The sequence below is a fragment of the Colius striatus genome, chromosome 2 (assembly GCF_028858725.1).
Source record: "Colius striatus isolate bColStr4 chromosome 2, bColStr4.1.hap1, whole genome shotgun sequence".
Classification (NCBI taxonomy): Eukaryota; Metazoa; Chordata; class Aves; order Coliiformes; family Coliidae; genus Colius; species Colius striatus.
This window is the reverse complement of record NC_084760.1, coordinates 1,189,528-1,205,016: the sequence shown is the minus strand read 5'-3', so window position 1 is coordinate 1,205,016 and position 15,489 is coordinate 1,189,528. Positions and strand designations below refer to the sequence as shown.

Sequence of the window (15,489 nt, the reverse complement as noted above, 5' to 3'; positions counted from 1 at the left end):
ATGAATAAAGACAAAAATGTTAGTGAAGGTAAACTATTTCTAACATGGTGAAACTGCAAGTGAACTGGTCACTTCAAGCTCCACTAGTGAGAGTAATTTAAGCCCTTGCACACAATCTCAACAAGATTTTAGGTAGCAGAACAAATGTTTACCCTGATTAGATAAACAGTTTACAGTTTCAGTTACTGGCTGCTTGCCTACAAAACTTATTGGAAGGCAGCACCACTTAGCTGGCACTACACAGCCTCCAGCTCACCATCACTTTCAGGTCAGCTGGGCAGGGAGGTTGGACTGGATGATCTTTCAAGGACCCTTCAATTCTTAGGATTCTGTGAAGTATCAATCCTGTTGTCCAACTCCTACTACATGCCCGAGTCATCTAACGAGACTAAGAGCTTCTGTCTCCATACATACACACTTGGTGTGCAACCTGCATCAACTCAACTACAACACAGAAGATATCTCAGCAACCCAGCAGCACAACCCCTGAGAATGCTCTAGCAGCTACAACTCTAGCAAACATGCTTGGCTTTTGACCTTAAAATAAAGGAGAAAGAAAAGTAAAGCAGCTCTCACCTGTGCTGGTCAGCCATAACCATCGGCATCAGGGTATAGACAGCAGTTTCATTGTCTGTGAACAAATCCAATTACTCCATTATCATAGAGAAATGTTTAGGTACCATACAGTCATCTGGCAACGTTTATTTACCTTCTGAAGTGTCTGTTGATCAACAGATCATTCTTTTACACAGGTTACGTGTACCTGAGGTTTCATGACAAAGAGAAAGCCACCACGTTTAGGTAGCAGAGGGTAACTAACAGGATTGCAACACATCAAAGTTCAACGTCGCTTCTTTTTAGAGTGGCAATAGCAGGGTTTTTAATGGAGCACCCATTTCTTTAAACTGACAATTCTGTTAAGTCAAAGTATTTAAGGAATATGTATTAATAAAAAACCCCACAAAGCAAACAGCCTGTTTTAGAAAGAAGGAGATTTCCTGCGTTCGAGGTGACCTCCACAACCCCGACACCTGTGTGTTTGGAAAAGCATTTTCTCCAAACTAAGCTACTCCATAACCATTCTTTTTTGGCTCTAGACTCCAATACTCAATAGATTTTATTTGTCTCTAAAAAGTTTCATATTCCACTCTTGAAGACAATGGAAAAAGGCCAGAAATCAGAGCCAGTGGTGGGAGGAGGCTGCCATTGAGCTCTGGAGCCCCTGGCAGTGCTACTGCTGCACAGGGCAGCATGCTGTGTGGCTAGGATATGCCTGCTGGGTCCCTTACAGGCTTCCTGGAGTAAACTATTCTTTCTTAAGAAGGAATTTCACAAAACTTGAAACTACTGTATAATTATTATTCATGTACAATAAGTATTAACAATTATTATTGCCTAGCCTGAAGCAAACTACCCATCCTTGGGAGCAGAACCTCCCCAGACTCCTCACATAGATGCCAGCTCATGGCAGAGAGACCACACTTTCAGAGGACTCAGGTATACAGCTCCAGGAAATGGAAATACAGCACTGTTCTTGTAAAACATTTATTTGTGTTATTCCTTTTCATCTCAATTCATGCAAATACCAAAGTTACGAAGCAACCAGCACAGGAATAATTAAAAGAGACAGGTTTAGTTTCTCCAATCTTTTACATCATGCTTCCTCCAGACAGGGAGGCTGACATCTACCACACATTAAAGAATTCTTCAGAGAAACCCTTATCATGCTGCAGCTACACTATTCCTTATTATTCCACCATCAGTGCTGCTACCTGCTATTTAAAGCAGTCTGTCTGGAGCTAACACAAGAAAGGAACCATACTAATTATTATTACCTTCAAACACTGAACAGAGATAAGTCATATCCCCTGAGTCCTGCATCTGGAGAGGAACAACCCCCTGCACTCGCACAGGCTGGGGGTGACCTGCTGGAGAGCAGCTCTGCAGAGAAAGACCTGAGAGTCCTGGTTGATAATAAACTGACCATGAGCCAGCAATGTGCCCTCATGGCCAAGAAGCCAACGGCAGCCTGGGGGCATCAAGAAGAGTGTGGGCAGCAGGTCAAGGGAGGTTCTGCTCCCCCTCTGCTCTGCCCTGCTGAGGCCTCATCTGGAGTCCTGTGTCCAGTTCTGGGCTCCTCAGCTCAAGAGGGACAGGGAAGTGCTGGAGAGAGGCCAGCACAGGGCCACCAAGATGATCAGGGGACTGGAGCATCTTTCATATGAGGAAAGGCTGCAGGAACTGAGGCTGTTTAGTCTGGAGAAGAGGAGACTGAGGGGGGATCTCATTAACATTTATAAGTATGTAAATGGTGGGTGTCAGAAGGTTGAGGCAGCACTTTTTCCTTTTGTATCCAGTGACAGGACAAGGAGTGATGGAAAGAAGCTGAAACACAAGAGGTTCCACTGAAACATGAGGAAAACTTCTTTCCTGTTTCAGTGAGGGAGCCCTGGCCCAGGCTGCCCAGGGAGGGTGTGGAGGCTCCTTCTCTGAAGGTCTTCAAAACCCACCTGGACACGTTCCTGTGTGACCTGATCTAGGTGGGAGCTGCTTTGGCAGAGGGGTTGCACTGGATGATCTCTAAAGGTCCCTTCCAACTCCTACCAGTCTGTGATTCTGTGATATTCAAATCCAAATCACATTAATTCTGTTGCTTACAGCGAGCACATGGTGAAAGAGACATGAGCCTCTCAAAACACCAAAGGACATTTCAAAGCTGCAGAGAGCACGTGGAGACTTTTCCATAGTTATTTCCACACAGAAACAATTAAAAGGTTGTGGGGCTGAGCTTTTGTGTCTGTTTTTATTTGTTATTATGGCTAATATTTATCAAACTCCTATGGACTTGTAAAAGTACACAACACCAGGGAGACAAAAAGCATTATATGCCTCGTGCACTTACAGAACTCCGATGGCTAACTTGCTTGCATTTCAAGTTCTGAGTAAAGACAAAAACAAAGCACCCAAAATGCAGAGTCAGAGCCAACTAAGGGCCTAAAGTCTACAGTTTGGGCTGCAAGGATCTAGTCTTCAGGCACTGAGCCTTAACAGTAGAATGCAGAAGTTTGTGTCAAGCTCTCAAGCACCTGGCAAATGCCTGCTGAAGGATATTTCAGGAGAGTGATGAAAAATCACTGTCATTTCCTCCTGGCAAGGCCAGCTCAGGGTGTTCACTGGCACAGGACTGGGGTGGCAATGCTTGCTTTAAAGAAAACATATAACTTAAAACTCATCATTGAGAATCCTGCCCAGACAAAAAGCACTTCCTTTTTTGTTTCATAAGGGATACCGGCTTGAATTTGGCAGAGATCACAGTCTTAAAGAAGTGTCAGCACCAAACCTCCACCTCCAGTTCCTTAGAGAGAATTATGACTTGTAGTTTAAGGATGGAATGGTAAATTACACATCTTTCAAATTAAAGCTATTCAAATGTATGTGGGGGAGAGAAAAAATAGAGTAGTAACTTAAGTGGCCAGGAAGAGCACAGAAGAGGTCACCAAACCACATGCCATACTGGACTGGTGGGGGAATTTCCTAAGCTGATCCTGTCAGTACATGCTTGGAGCCAAACACTACAACCTAAACCTGCTTCTCTAGAAGGGTCTGGGCCTGCATGAACCTAGGATACACCAAGGTGGTACAAAACAGACAACATGTAGCGAGAAAAGATGTACCCAAAGCTAGATGGACATCGAATGGAGGTTTTCTTTGGATGTGACTTGAGATTTCAGCACCTGAAGTCCAGTTACCTCCTTATTTCAGCCCACTTGTGATTTGCTTCATGTAATTCTTGGAGAATACATAGGACTGACACTCCTTCTCCACTACAGGGCAAGAGGAGCGTTGTTTTGGAGGTGACAGAGCTTGCACTTGCACTACTGAAGTCACAACTACTTCTGCAATGTAAGACTGATAGGGAGAAAACAGCTGAACTCGAATTCTGAATGGATTTGCTTACACTAGTACTAGAGTAAACTGAAAGTAGCTCCAACTGGCATAGGCTGTGCTAAGCATTCCTCATACCACCATCAACGAGTTCAGGCGGTGCTGCCACATTACTTCTGTAAGCCTGAGCTTACAACAACAGCGCTAAGCCAGGTTTTACTGCTGCCACTCAAGGGCTCGCAACAAGCAGCAAAACCCATCTGAAAGGTGTCTGTCAGCTGTGTGGTACTGAGGAGCACCTGCACTGACAGGCACTGGCACCGCTGCTGGCTGACAAGGAGTGCAGCAGCTCAGCGTGGGAGGACGGCCAGGAAGTCCCAAGAGGGAACACACAGAGAAAGCAAAATACTCCTCGCTTTCCTCCCCCACTGGAGGTGAAAAGCTGGCAGACAGACAGCCGTAAAAACACACCCCGAAGAAAGCACAAGGATAGCACAAGCCTCGCAAGAACACCAGCTTCTGCATGTCCAAAAGCTTTTGCAGGGGCGGCTCTCCCAAAAGCAGGGCTTGGCTGGCACGCAGTGCTGCTTGCCGTAAAAGCCTGCGGTTGTATATCCCGAGCCATCCCGGTCTTGGGTGCCCAGGGCCCACGTCAAATAGCTTAGAGCCCAAACAAAAACAGCCCGTGAGCGGTGCCAGGGACTTACAGCGCCTTTTCCAATCCAATTAAGCACCATAAAAGAACCCCAACAAAGTAAACATTTGTCTGTCACCGACAAAGCACCTCAGGAAGCATTTAAAGCCAGTCAGGAAGCATTTAAGGCCAGGTAAGAAGGCCCAGCGCTCCAGCCCAGCCGCTCGCTCGGGCCCAGGGGCTGGGGCAGCCCAAGCCCTCCGGCACAGCCCGGCGAGGCGGAGCGGACGGAGGACCCGCTGCTCTTATCGCCGTTACGGGTAACGAAAGCCCCTGGCAGGCGGAAGAAGGGAGGGCAGCCTCGCCAGGCGGAGCCAGGCCAGGGCCCCCGGCTCGGCTCACCGCCGCGGCGCTGGCTCGGATCGGGTCGGCCGCCGCCGCGGCACCGACGGCCTTCCCCCCGCCCCCCTCGTACCGTCCGGCAGCTCCACGGTGCGGGCGCGGCGCAGGGACCTCGTGAGCCGGTTGAGCTGCTCCATGGCTCTCTCCATCCTCGGGGCGCGCAGCCCGGAGCCGCCGCGGCTCAGCCCATGGCGGCGCTGGCGGGGCGGGACGGCGCTGGCGGGGCGGGGCGGGGCGGGGCGGCGCTGGCGGGGCGGGGCGGGGCGGGGCGGAGCTGCGCGGCGCGGCCCCCGCGCTCTGCACATGCGCGGCGGGAGCAGCTGCCGGTGCGGCCCCGGCGCTCTGCACATGCGCGGCGGGAGCAGCTACCGGTGCGGCCCCGGCGCTCTGCACATGCGCGGCGGGAGCAGCTACCGGTGCGGCCCCGGCGCTCTGCACATGCGCGGCGGGAGCAGCTACCGGCACGGAGGCGCCAGCGACCGAGCTCACGGCTCGCTGTCGGTGTTTCCTCGGGGACGGAACAGAAAAGTTGCTCAAAACGAAGAAGAGCGCACGTAGCAAGGATGAAAAGCGTGGCTGACTTTGCAAGCGCTATAGAAAAAATGCAGGGAAAGGAAGATTTGGCAGCTGAAACCTAAAAAACATCAGCATTTAATAATAGCAAGAGTCACAGAATAGTAGGGGTTAGAAGGGATTAGATCACCCAGCCCAACCCTCTGCTAAAAAGCAGGTCTCACCTAGATCAGGTCACACAGGAACGCGTCCAGATGGGCTTGGAAACCTCCCAAGAAGGAGCCTCCACAGCCTCCCTGGGCAGCCTGGCTCCCTCACCTCGACAGGAAAGAAGTTTCTCCTCATGTTCAGGTGGAGCTCCCTGTATTGCAGCTCATGCCCGTTACCCCTTGTCCTGTCACTGGGCTCTACAGAAAAAAGACTGCCTCCATCATTTTGACACCCACCCTACAAGCATTTATGAGCATTGATAAGGTTCCCCCCTCAGCCTTCTGATAATACATAAAGTAAGCCATGAGAAGGAAAGCACAAATGTTCATGAATTGCTTGTCAGCATGTTTTGTTTCAGTTGTCACTCCCAGCTGCAACAAAGCAGATGAAGCACTTGAATCCAAGGAGAATTTGTTACACTCCAAGAACAGACTAAGTTAGGTGCTCTCAAGTCAGCTTTGCCTTGTGAACTTCCTCCTAAGACTTGCCAAGACCTAGCTGAAATAGATTCATAGAGGATGCATGGCATTCAAAAAGAGCAGGTCTAAGTACCTGCCCAGGTAGGGGGTTTGTCAAGCAAATTTGAGCAAAAGTCACCAAACAAGAATGGCAGACACCTAAAAGTCAATAAGGAAACAACTGCCAGAGTGGGCCTGTCAATTCTTCTAGCAGGATAATGCACGTAGTCAAACGTGAGGATGCATTCAATGTCAAGTATCTTGGCATTAATGATGATTCAGGTGTTACTTCATGTAATTTTTGCAAGCCAGGGAAGATGGGTTATACACAAATTGTGTAACAATGTCAAAAGGTGGCATAATCATACCCCAACCAGTTGTTACTAAGGATTGACTTCCAAATGCAAGGAAGTGTGTGGGAATTCACAGGGATCTGTCACAATTCTGTGTTGTGCTTTCATTATCTCCATTTTCTGGACAAGTACTGCATGATCTCTAAAAGTCCCTTCCAAGCCCTACCATTCTATGATGCCTTGGTTCTATGGAGCTGCAAGTTGGGAACCACAGAGTCCCAGCATGGTAGGGGTTGGAAGGGACCTTTAGAGCTCATCCAGTGCAACCCCCTGCCAAAGCAGGTCCCACCTAGATCAGGTCGCACAGGAACATGTGTGAAGCTTACCACATTCACTTGTCTTTCACAATGCATTGAATCAAATCAATTCTCAGTCCTGCAAGAGAAACAGCATCCCTTGATTTTACAGAAGTCCGTTGCCATGAGCATCCATTCCCAGGGGAGACCAGAGCTAGACTGCTTCTTTTCAAAAAGAGAACACCATCCAAACAGTTCAAACTGTGGAGCTTGTGGTGTTTACTCTGTGGAGCTCGTGGTGTTTATTCTGTGGAGCTTGTGGTGTTTACTCTGTGGAGCTCGTGGTGTTTATTCTGTGGAGCTTGTGGTGTTTATTCTGTGGAGCTCGTGGTGTTTATTCTGCTACGAGCTGAGTCCTCCCCAGAGATAGAAATTATTTCATTTTGAGGATTTGGAGAGGTGCAGAGTGTTGTCAGGGAATGCAGTACTAAGTAAAAACAAACCCATCTCTCTCCGTTTTGCCTCTGTACAGTCTTCACATGGACACAGAAAACTACAAAATGTCTAAGCTGCTCAGCCTACAGCATAGGACAGAGACAATGAGATGCAGATTTCTGGTTTGAAGTCCCCACAGAAATTTGTGGTGTAAAGATTTCAAGTGAACTTTGGATCTCATCTTTTGTTGCACCTTGTCTAGCATTAGGTTGCTAGATCTTCACTAAGAGTCATTCCCAGACACTGCTGAGCCCAGGCATCCAACCCGAAATGGAACCTTTTGGGCATCACTGGGTCACAAAATACAGGAACTACTTCAGTGTGTGGGAAAACACATTTCAGCTATATTCTGTTGTCTCCTTTTCTCACAAAAAAAGAGATTCTGCCTAAGATCAGACTCACTGTAGCAGGCCCTGTTCAGTTACTGGCAAACTATGAGGCAGGGCTGCTTGAAAAAACAGATCAAATCTCTTCAAGGAAAAACATCATTAAATATTTACAAACAGGTACAAGACTATCCTGGTTTGGTTTGGTTTGTCTGCCACTCAGACTGCAGGAGCAGATAGAATGGTAGCTCACATTTCATCAAGGAATGAACAAGGAATCTAACAGAGCATGTTATTTTTATGGGATATTCCAGGTAGGAGTCCAGGATAGCCAGGATCTGATGTGCCTCCCCCTGCAATTCCATTAGCCTTGATTCTTTTCCCTGGCAGTGGACTTGAGTCCTCTCCGGAAGCTGCCATGCCAGCAGAGATTTTCTCCTCTGCTGCATCACAGTGGCAGACATCAGCACATCTTTGGAGTGTGGCTTGGAGCCTTTTTTCCCAACAGCCACATGCTCCTGTGGGCTAAGCCAGCTTCTGGATACACATCAGCAGACTGAGGTTGGAAGCTGCCTTCATCTTCTGTGCAGAAACTTGCCAGTGCTGTAAATGAGGCTGTGGAACAGAGGACCTTTGCAGAATCATAGTGGAGAGCAACTTAATTCACAGGGACCTACTTCACCTACCTCCCTCTTTCCTATGTCACCATCAAAGAGTATAACACCTTCAGAGAAAACAAGTCCATGCTGCTTTCATGGAATTACAGAATCATTATGGTTGGAAAAGACCTTGAAGATCATTGAGTCCAGCCCCTCACCTCACACTTCTAGGCCCATCACTAAACTAAACCATGTCCCTCAGCACTTCATCTGTGTGTCTGTTGAACATCTCCAGGGATGGTGACTCCACCAGCTCCCTGGGCAGCCCCTTCCAATGCTTCACAACCCTCTGGGTGAAAAAGTTCTTCCTAAAGTCCAATCTAAACCTGCCCTGATGCAACTTGAACCCATTTCCTTGTGGCCTGTCATTCATTACTGGAGAAAAGAGATCGACTCCCACCTCACTACAGTCCCCCTTCAGGTATCTGTAGAGTGATCATGTCTCCTCTCAGCCTTCTCTTCTCCAGGCTGAACATCCCCAGCGCCCTCAGCCATTCCCTCTGCTCTTGAGAGGACTGCTCTTGTTGCTAGACAGATACTCGTAGGGACTGAGGAAATCAGATTAAGGCACTGCAGACAGAGAACCATGCATAATCCCAGTGGAAACAGTGATGATGTGTTTGTATCCCTGTGAATCTCACTGCTAACAGGGCTCCATGTCTGCCTGACACACCAGTTTATACCTCTGTATTTCAGTACATCTGACTGTGTCAAATGCCCCTGCAGTCAGCCGTACAGTGAGCTTTTCCGGATCTATTAGCTGTGTATTGTTGGACAGATAGGTTTTATACATATATACATGGATCCTTGTTTTTCCCAGATGCTCTTTCGATTCCCAAATCTATCCTTAGCCTTGTTGTCAATAGTATTGAGGGTAAGAAAAAGTAGCATTGAGCTGTCTCACTTGTATCTGTTATCTGGACTGGAAATCAATTCTTTCATTTGCATGCCCATCTTTGAAACAATCAATGCAACTTTACTTTGTTGTCAATGGGACTTATAAGACAATAATATGGATTATGCCCACATTTGTTTCTGCTGCCAAATGAAATGTGAACTTGGTTGCATTCAGGTTTGAGTTCTGAGCCTCATTATTTGTGCTATAGGTGCCAGACAAAGTCTAGCAGAGGTGGTAATAATAATAGCAATCATTTACACAAAATGAGGTCTAATGTTTCTATGTTTTGTCTTATTTTTGAAGAATATTATCCTATGTAAAAAGATGCTGCTTCTATAATCACTTCTTGGGATTTCTTAAAACCATTTTAATATCTTATTTTAATGGCCAAACTGGGTTCCCTAAATAATGCTGGGAATGGTGCTGCAGAAAAGCACAAATGGCATATGCTTTGCCTGGGATTCTTCTCATTTTCAATGAAGAGATTTCATCAGGGTGGAACATTCCCTCAGAGAAGGCTCTGACAGCACTTTGCTTGCCTTGGTTCTGACAACTGGCAGGTGGGTAGCTGTGGGCCAGGACATCAGGGAAACTCCCCATCACTTTTCCTGGGTTTATTTTATCTGTGTTGTTGAACTATTGGATTCTTTCCTCCTATTTCCTCCCTGCTTTCCTATATAAACCTCAACCCTGCTTTCTCTGTCCAAGATTTATGTTAAGAGTTGCAAAAGCAGTACAGATCTCCTTTTTTAATTTGTGTTAATTCTAATCAGAACCTACCATAAGGTTAAAAAGGTTATTGTCTGGTTTTATGACCCTCATGATTTACACCAAGTCAACACAACATTTCTAAACTAAAGCACCATCAATTACAGAGTGTGCAGCATCCTTTTCTGTTCTCTGTGGAGCAGTTAGTGCTTCTTGACGCCTACCTACACTTCTTTAAAGCTGAGTTGCTGCAATGCCTCAGTACTGAAGCATGCAGGCTTGAAGACAGGTTTTTTAACCCTTTTGTTGTCTAGTGCATCGATGCCCCCGGTCTGAAACAGCTCTGTCACTTCTACCATTTTTCTTTCCACTATCTTCCTGTTGGAACATTTTCTTTTGTTTAAGTTTTAGTGTGCCTGCAAACAAATGCACAGTGCTCAAGGGTTAGAGAGAGGATGCTTTGAACTGCTTTCATAATGTCACAGCCCTTAACCTTGAAATCTTTGCTGGAGCTTGAAAAGCTCACAACTGTGTCTGGTATCTTAAAAACAGCAGCACTCTTCTAGTAAAACCCATCTTTTGCACAAAGCATTTTTGAGCAGGAAATACCAAGGGGTAAGACACAGACACAAGCCTTTGTTCTGCTAACCACTGCACTCCTCTCAGTATTAACCTGGGTGGAATCAGACAAGAGCTGACTATTTCAGCATCTGCTCAGGCAATGAGAAGTTAATAACCGTTCTGTCCAGGTCTGTCTAACCTTGGTGAAGCCATCCTTGCAAGATACTTGCTGTCTGTCACGTTTTCCCCACCACTTCTTTTGTTAGTTGTGTTTGCAGCTTTGTTCAGTGCAGCTGCAGCTTTCTACAGATGTGAGGGGTTTTTTTCCCCCAGATAATTATGGCATTTTTTTACCTTCTCTCCCTTTCCTAGAACATGCCCATTTACATACTTGCAATAGTAATCATGACTTAAGTCCTGTAATCCATTCATTGTCTCTGCCCTCAAAGAAGAGGTCACAATAAGGAAACTTGCCAAAATAATACATTGCATCCTGAAGAACAACCTGAACATAATAAATGAGCCACAGAACTGATTATTCTGTTGCATTTGCTGCAATCTCAGAGCTTGTGGTGTGCTGAGATATTCGTTATCTGCCCTTGTTTCAGCTCCTTGTTTCAGGCTGACACTACTTGCTGTCATTCTGGAATTGATTTTGTTTTGAAGGACAAGCAAAATCTATTAGTTTGATCCTGATCAACTAATTTCCTTCCTGGAAGTGTACTAAAACTGGGCTGATTTCAGTTGCTGGGAGACAAGGGAGCATTCTGTCACTCAGAAAAGTTCAAAGGAAGGCAATCTCCTTTCTTTTCTCAAGCAAATTAATAAATTAATTGGTGATATACACATGAGAAAATACTGGGTTGATCCATCCCTACTTAACACAATAACTGAAGATAATTGATCTGTTGTTTCTCTGATACTTGCTGCTGCTGCTGCTGCTGCACAAGTAGTGTCCCAAGGTGTAAGGTGTTGCAGAAGCTGCTGATGCCAGCGAGCAAGCTAATACAGTACCCACAGAAGATCAGAAAGTTTCAGATGGATGCCCAAATTGCTTTCCAGATTTGTGTCAACATATTGCAAGCTGCAAATTCCTATCTAAGAAAGTGACTTCTTCCTCTAAAGCCAGAGGAGTTTGAAGATGTAGCCTCGTATTCTAACACCACCCCTGAGAAGAAAAGGCTAAGGTAGCAATTGCTATAGTGTTAGGGCTGGCAATAATGGTATTTCATACTCCGAAATGGATCCTGTTTTGCAGCCATTGGCACTGTGTCTTTTGTGCCTGCACCACAATGAAATACGTGATGAAACTCTGAGGAGCACAGCAGTGCTTGGACTCAAATACATGCAAGAGGCATAACTTGCTACACACATTCTGCTGGGCACTGGGAGGCTGGAACTCACAAAAGTCAAATGATGTGAGAGAGTTTTTCACTGGAGAGATTTTCAAACAAAAGTTAACTCCTCTGTGACTCTAACCAGTGTCTTTAAGCTTGTTTGGGTTTAACAGTAGGATTACTAACAGTTACAAAATATTGAAGCTGGTAAGTATCAGCATATAAGCAGACACCTTAAAGAGGGCTGTGACTGCAGTGGTGAGAACGCTTTTGTTTGTTAGCAATTCAGAACCATAACGCCCTGAAAAAGAATGGAAGCCAATGTTGATACCAGCATTTCTGTTGGGGTTCCTGAATCATTTTCATTATTGTGTAGCTAGCACTCGATCAGTGACATAGAGAAGATGGACAATAGCTATTAAAGCCAAAGGAGGAGTGCAGCCTTTCCTAGGGCCCTGTAGCAGAAGGCGGCATACAAAAAGCAGCCACAAGATGTCAGCCGTAAGGAACTGCGGGAGGTTAGTGAGATTGGCTCCTTTCTCCTAAGTAACTACAGAGGGAAAAACTATTCATGGTGTGGAAAAATTGTGGAGAGAGTAATCTAAGAATTATATTCCTAGTCATGAAGGTTTTCAGAAAAACGAGTCATGGGCTTTAAATAGGGTCTCTGTGCACATTTGTTTCTACTAGGAAAAAAACGCCAAAGATTTAACCCACCTGCTTGAGACTGAGGGAAGACACAGCAGGGCTTTGTCACTCCCCACCGGCCCGTTTCTACACTCTTTCCCCGAGCGTTTGCTGTCAGAGCTGGGGTATCAGATCAGATAGACTTTTGGCTTCTTCCTGTACAGCTGGTTTTCTTTTCCTCATATTCTGGACCATGTTCTCACCTTCCAGTTGTGAATGCCTGTAAGATAATAAGAAAGTACAACTTCCATCTCCAGCGCAGGTTTGGAGACATCCAAGTGAAAGATATTGATTGCTGTTCCTGGAATACTCTGCAATCTATTCCCCCATAGTTTGCCACGTGAAAGCTGTCAGAGGAGTTGTGCTCTCAGTTGTTTTAGGGGGTGGGAACACTCTCTGTTTGCCTCTAGCTACTCCCACTAGCAATGTTCTTGTGCTTGGTACCGGTTGCTCACACCAGCCACGTTCATCACGGGCTACTGCCATCAGTCACAACCTCCTGTTTTTTCTGCAGGTTGTTCCCAGTGTGTTGCTTTGCTCTGAGCTGTTCTGCAGCAAAACTAATGATTACTTCCGAGTCTCTGCTCAACCCTTTCTTTCTGCATTGCACACTTTCAGTTGAAGTGATAGCCAGGCTCAGCACAGACACCTTGCCATAATGGGTGAGTTTCCCAGCAGGATCTTACCCATGCTCTCAAAGTAACAGGCAAAACACCACAAGATGCTTCGACACAGATGTAGCTTTTGGTTCCTTTGTTGTGAACTGCAATGACAAGCTGCAGTGTTTTCTCCCTCAGCAATCACAGAGGTTGCCCAGAACACAATTAAAACTTGTAGCCAAAATACCCTGAGGCACCACAATACTTGTCAGGAAATTAAGGCCCCAATCTCCAGTTCTTTCACCTGCTCACTGCACGCTGGCAGGCTCTAAGCTCCCAACTTACACACAGGGTTCTGATGCAGGCACCCCTGCACCTCATACCTACGGCTTTACAAATCGCCTAACTGAAGCTGACCCGCTCATCCTTCAGGTGTTAAATGAAAGCACTTTTACTAGAATTACTCTGGCCTTAACATTTAATTCACCTGCTGTGTCTTCAGGTTTCATAACACACCATTTGATAGTTGCCAGTCTCCCTCGGGACATTTGCTTCTGCTTTATGAAGAGCGCAGGTATCCCAATATGCAGATAAACGATGCTGTGGGGCTTGGCTCCGCGCTTTTGAAGCTGACAGAGAGCAGAGACATCACCCTATGGCTGACTCATACTACCCTTGCAGGGCAAGGAGAGAGATGAACTGGTGTGGAGCCTCCAGAAGCCTGAATCTGCATCCCATGGCTGAAAGTCACCTGCCAGCTGGGACAAGCGTGTCTGCAAATGTAGGTTATTTGCACGCCTGGCTGAAAGATGACTCATGTTCTGATGAGATCTGTTCTGTGCTTGGCAAAATATACGTGCTACGGTAGGATGTTCCAAAATTAAAGAGGTGAAATGTTTTGGGACCTTAAAGCTTCTTCCTGTACATCACTTATTCTAACAGCATCCTTTACTTAACCCATTGGAAATATCAAAAGTAAAAAGGTAAAGGATGAGAAGCTGCTGTTTCTCGTTTCTGTCAACTTCTGTCTTGTAATTTCTCTGAAATGTCTCTGGCTTTTGACACAAAATCAATTCCTTCCTGGGTTCTTTCTACTCTGTAAAGCAACCAGAGATACTGACCACTAGCACAGTCAGAGGGGATATAGGATTACAGACTGGGGGTTAGGATGCTTTGATTAGTGCCCATCAGTTATTTTGTTATGAGTACCACTGCAGAAATACAAAATGTCAGCAAGACAATAAAATACCAGGACATCTCTCAAAATATGTCTGACACAGTCATTTTCTGCAGAAGGTCCAACGCTTCCAACACACAAACATAAACCTTTCACACCAGTCAGTTCATTGTGCTTGTACTGTTGAACATTTCTAAACCTAGAATTTGCCATTGAAAGAGCTTGTTCTTGTCACAGAATTGCTTAGTGTAGCTCCCCAGCTCTTACACCAGAGGCTACCAGAGGCTCCCAGAGCACTTGGTTTCATGGGTAACTTTATATTAGTCAGCACAACGTGAGCTCAAGTTTCATTGAAGACAGCTAACACAGCTACTGTTATTCCTTTAAAGAGTTTTCTTTCCTTGCCTGATGCTCAGTCAGCTCCCTAAATGTTACCTGCTTGTTGTCCTGTTCTCAGGATGTGATTTTCTAGTTTGAGCATTTAAAGACACAGTTATAGATCGATGTTTCAACATCAGTTTCAACCACTGACAGTGACAAATGATGTATACCCTCCCTCATGGCAAGACACTAATTCACAAGCCATTTCCTGCTCTGCATTCCTGACCCTATCCATTGCATTCCTTATCTTCCTATTCTGCCACTTTGATTTTAAAAACACGCCCACCCAAGCCCACTAACCTCATCCTTTTCCTTTGCATCAGCTTCCAGTATCACTTTGGGCCCTCAGCATATACATTTACGGGCAGGAAACAAGGCAGCCCAAGAGACATGCGGAGTCACCAGCTTTGTGCTGCACTCTCATTTTCCTCCTTGCACCAGAGCATTTCCCAGAGGGCAGGATGTGGCTTAGGAGTGTGTCTAAAGAGCTGGCCAGGCCAACGGGGTGGTGTGTACTTTGAGATAAGGTTTCTTCTTGCTCAGGGCAAGGCTATGGAAGGACTCTTGGCATTATCTGGGTTTCAGCTTACAAAGAGCCCCTTAAAAGCTGGTTTTCCAGATTTCTTTTTTATGTTCTCTTGTACTACATGAAGCTCAGCTTTGGATTTTGATGTTTTCAGACCTTTCAATGTCTTTGTCATCCACTTTTTTCTCCCCGAACTTGGATGTATGACAAGGTTCCTCCAACTCGCTCTCTCCTGGAAGCATTGGATCATGCAGCCAAGGATCTGGTGAGGGGCAGAACTGTAGCTGGGGAGTCTGTACCGGCAGGAGTTAAGGAAGGTTAAAGTTTCCTTGCCCCATGCAAGGTCAGTGGGTCTTTCAGATGCACATGGCCTATGGGACTCTGGCAGACAGATGCAGGGTAGCTTGGGGATACATCCTGGAGGTAGCAGATTGTTTGGTGTCA

General features: G+C 46.0%; 1 protein-coding gene across 4 annotated transcripts in view; it reads right to left on the bottom strand.

Annotated features, from left to right (window-relative positions):
• The window catches only part of HACE1 (HECT domain and ankyrin repeat containing E3 ubiquitin protein ligase 1), a 47,122-nt gene extending 41,991 nt beyond the window's left edge, over positions 1–5,131 (bottom strand). For all 4 annotated transcript variants that reach the window (XM_061989967.1, XM_061989968.1, XM_061989971.1 and 1 more), the window contains exons 1-2: positions 4,995–5,131; positions 577–631 (exon numbers count right to left, since the gene is read on the bottom strand). In XM_061989967.1, coding sequence (XP_061845951.1) covers positions 577–631; positions 4,995–5,070 — 131 coding nt within the window. In that variant the 5' untranslated portion in view covers positions 5,071–5,131. The remainder of the gene's footprint in view (positions 1–576; positions 632–4,994) is intronic.
• Between the last annotated feature and the right edge of the window lie 10,358 nt (positions 5,132–15,489).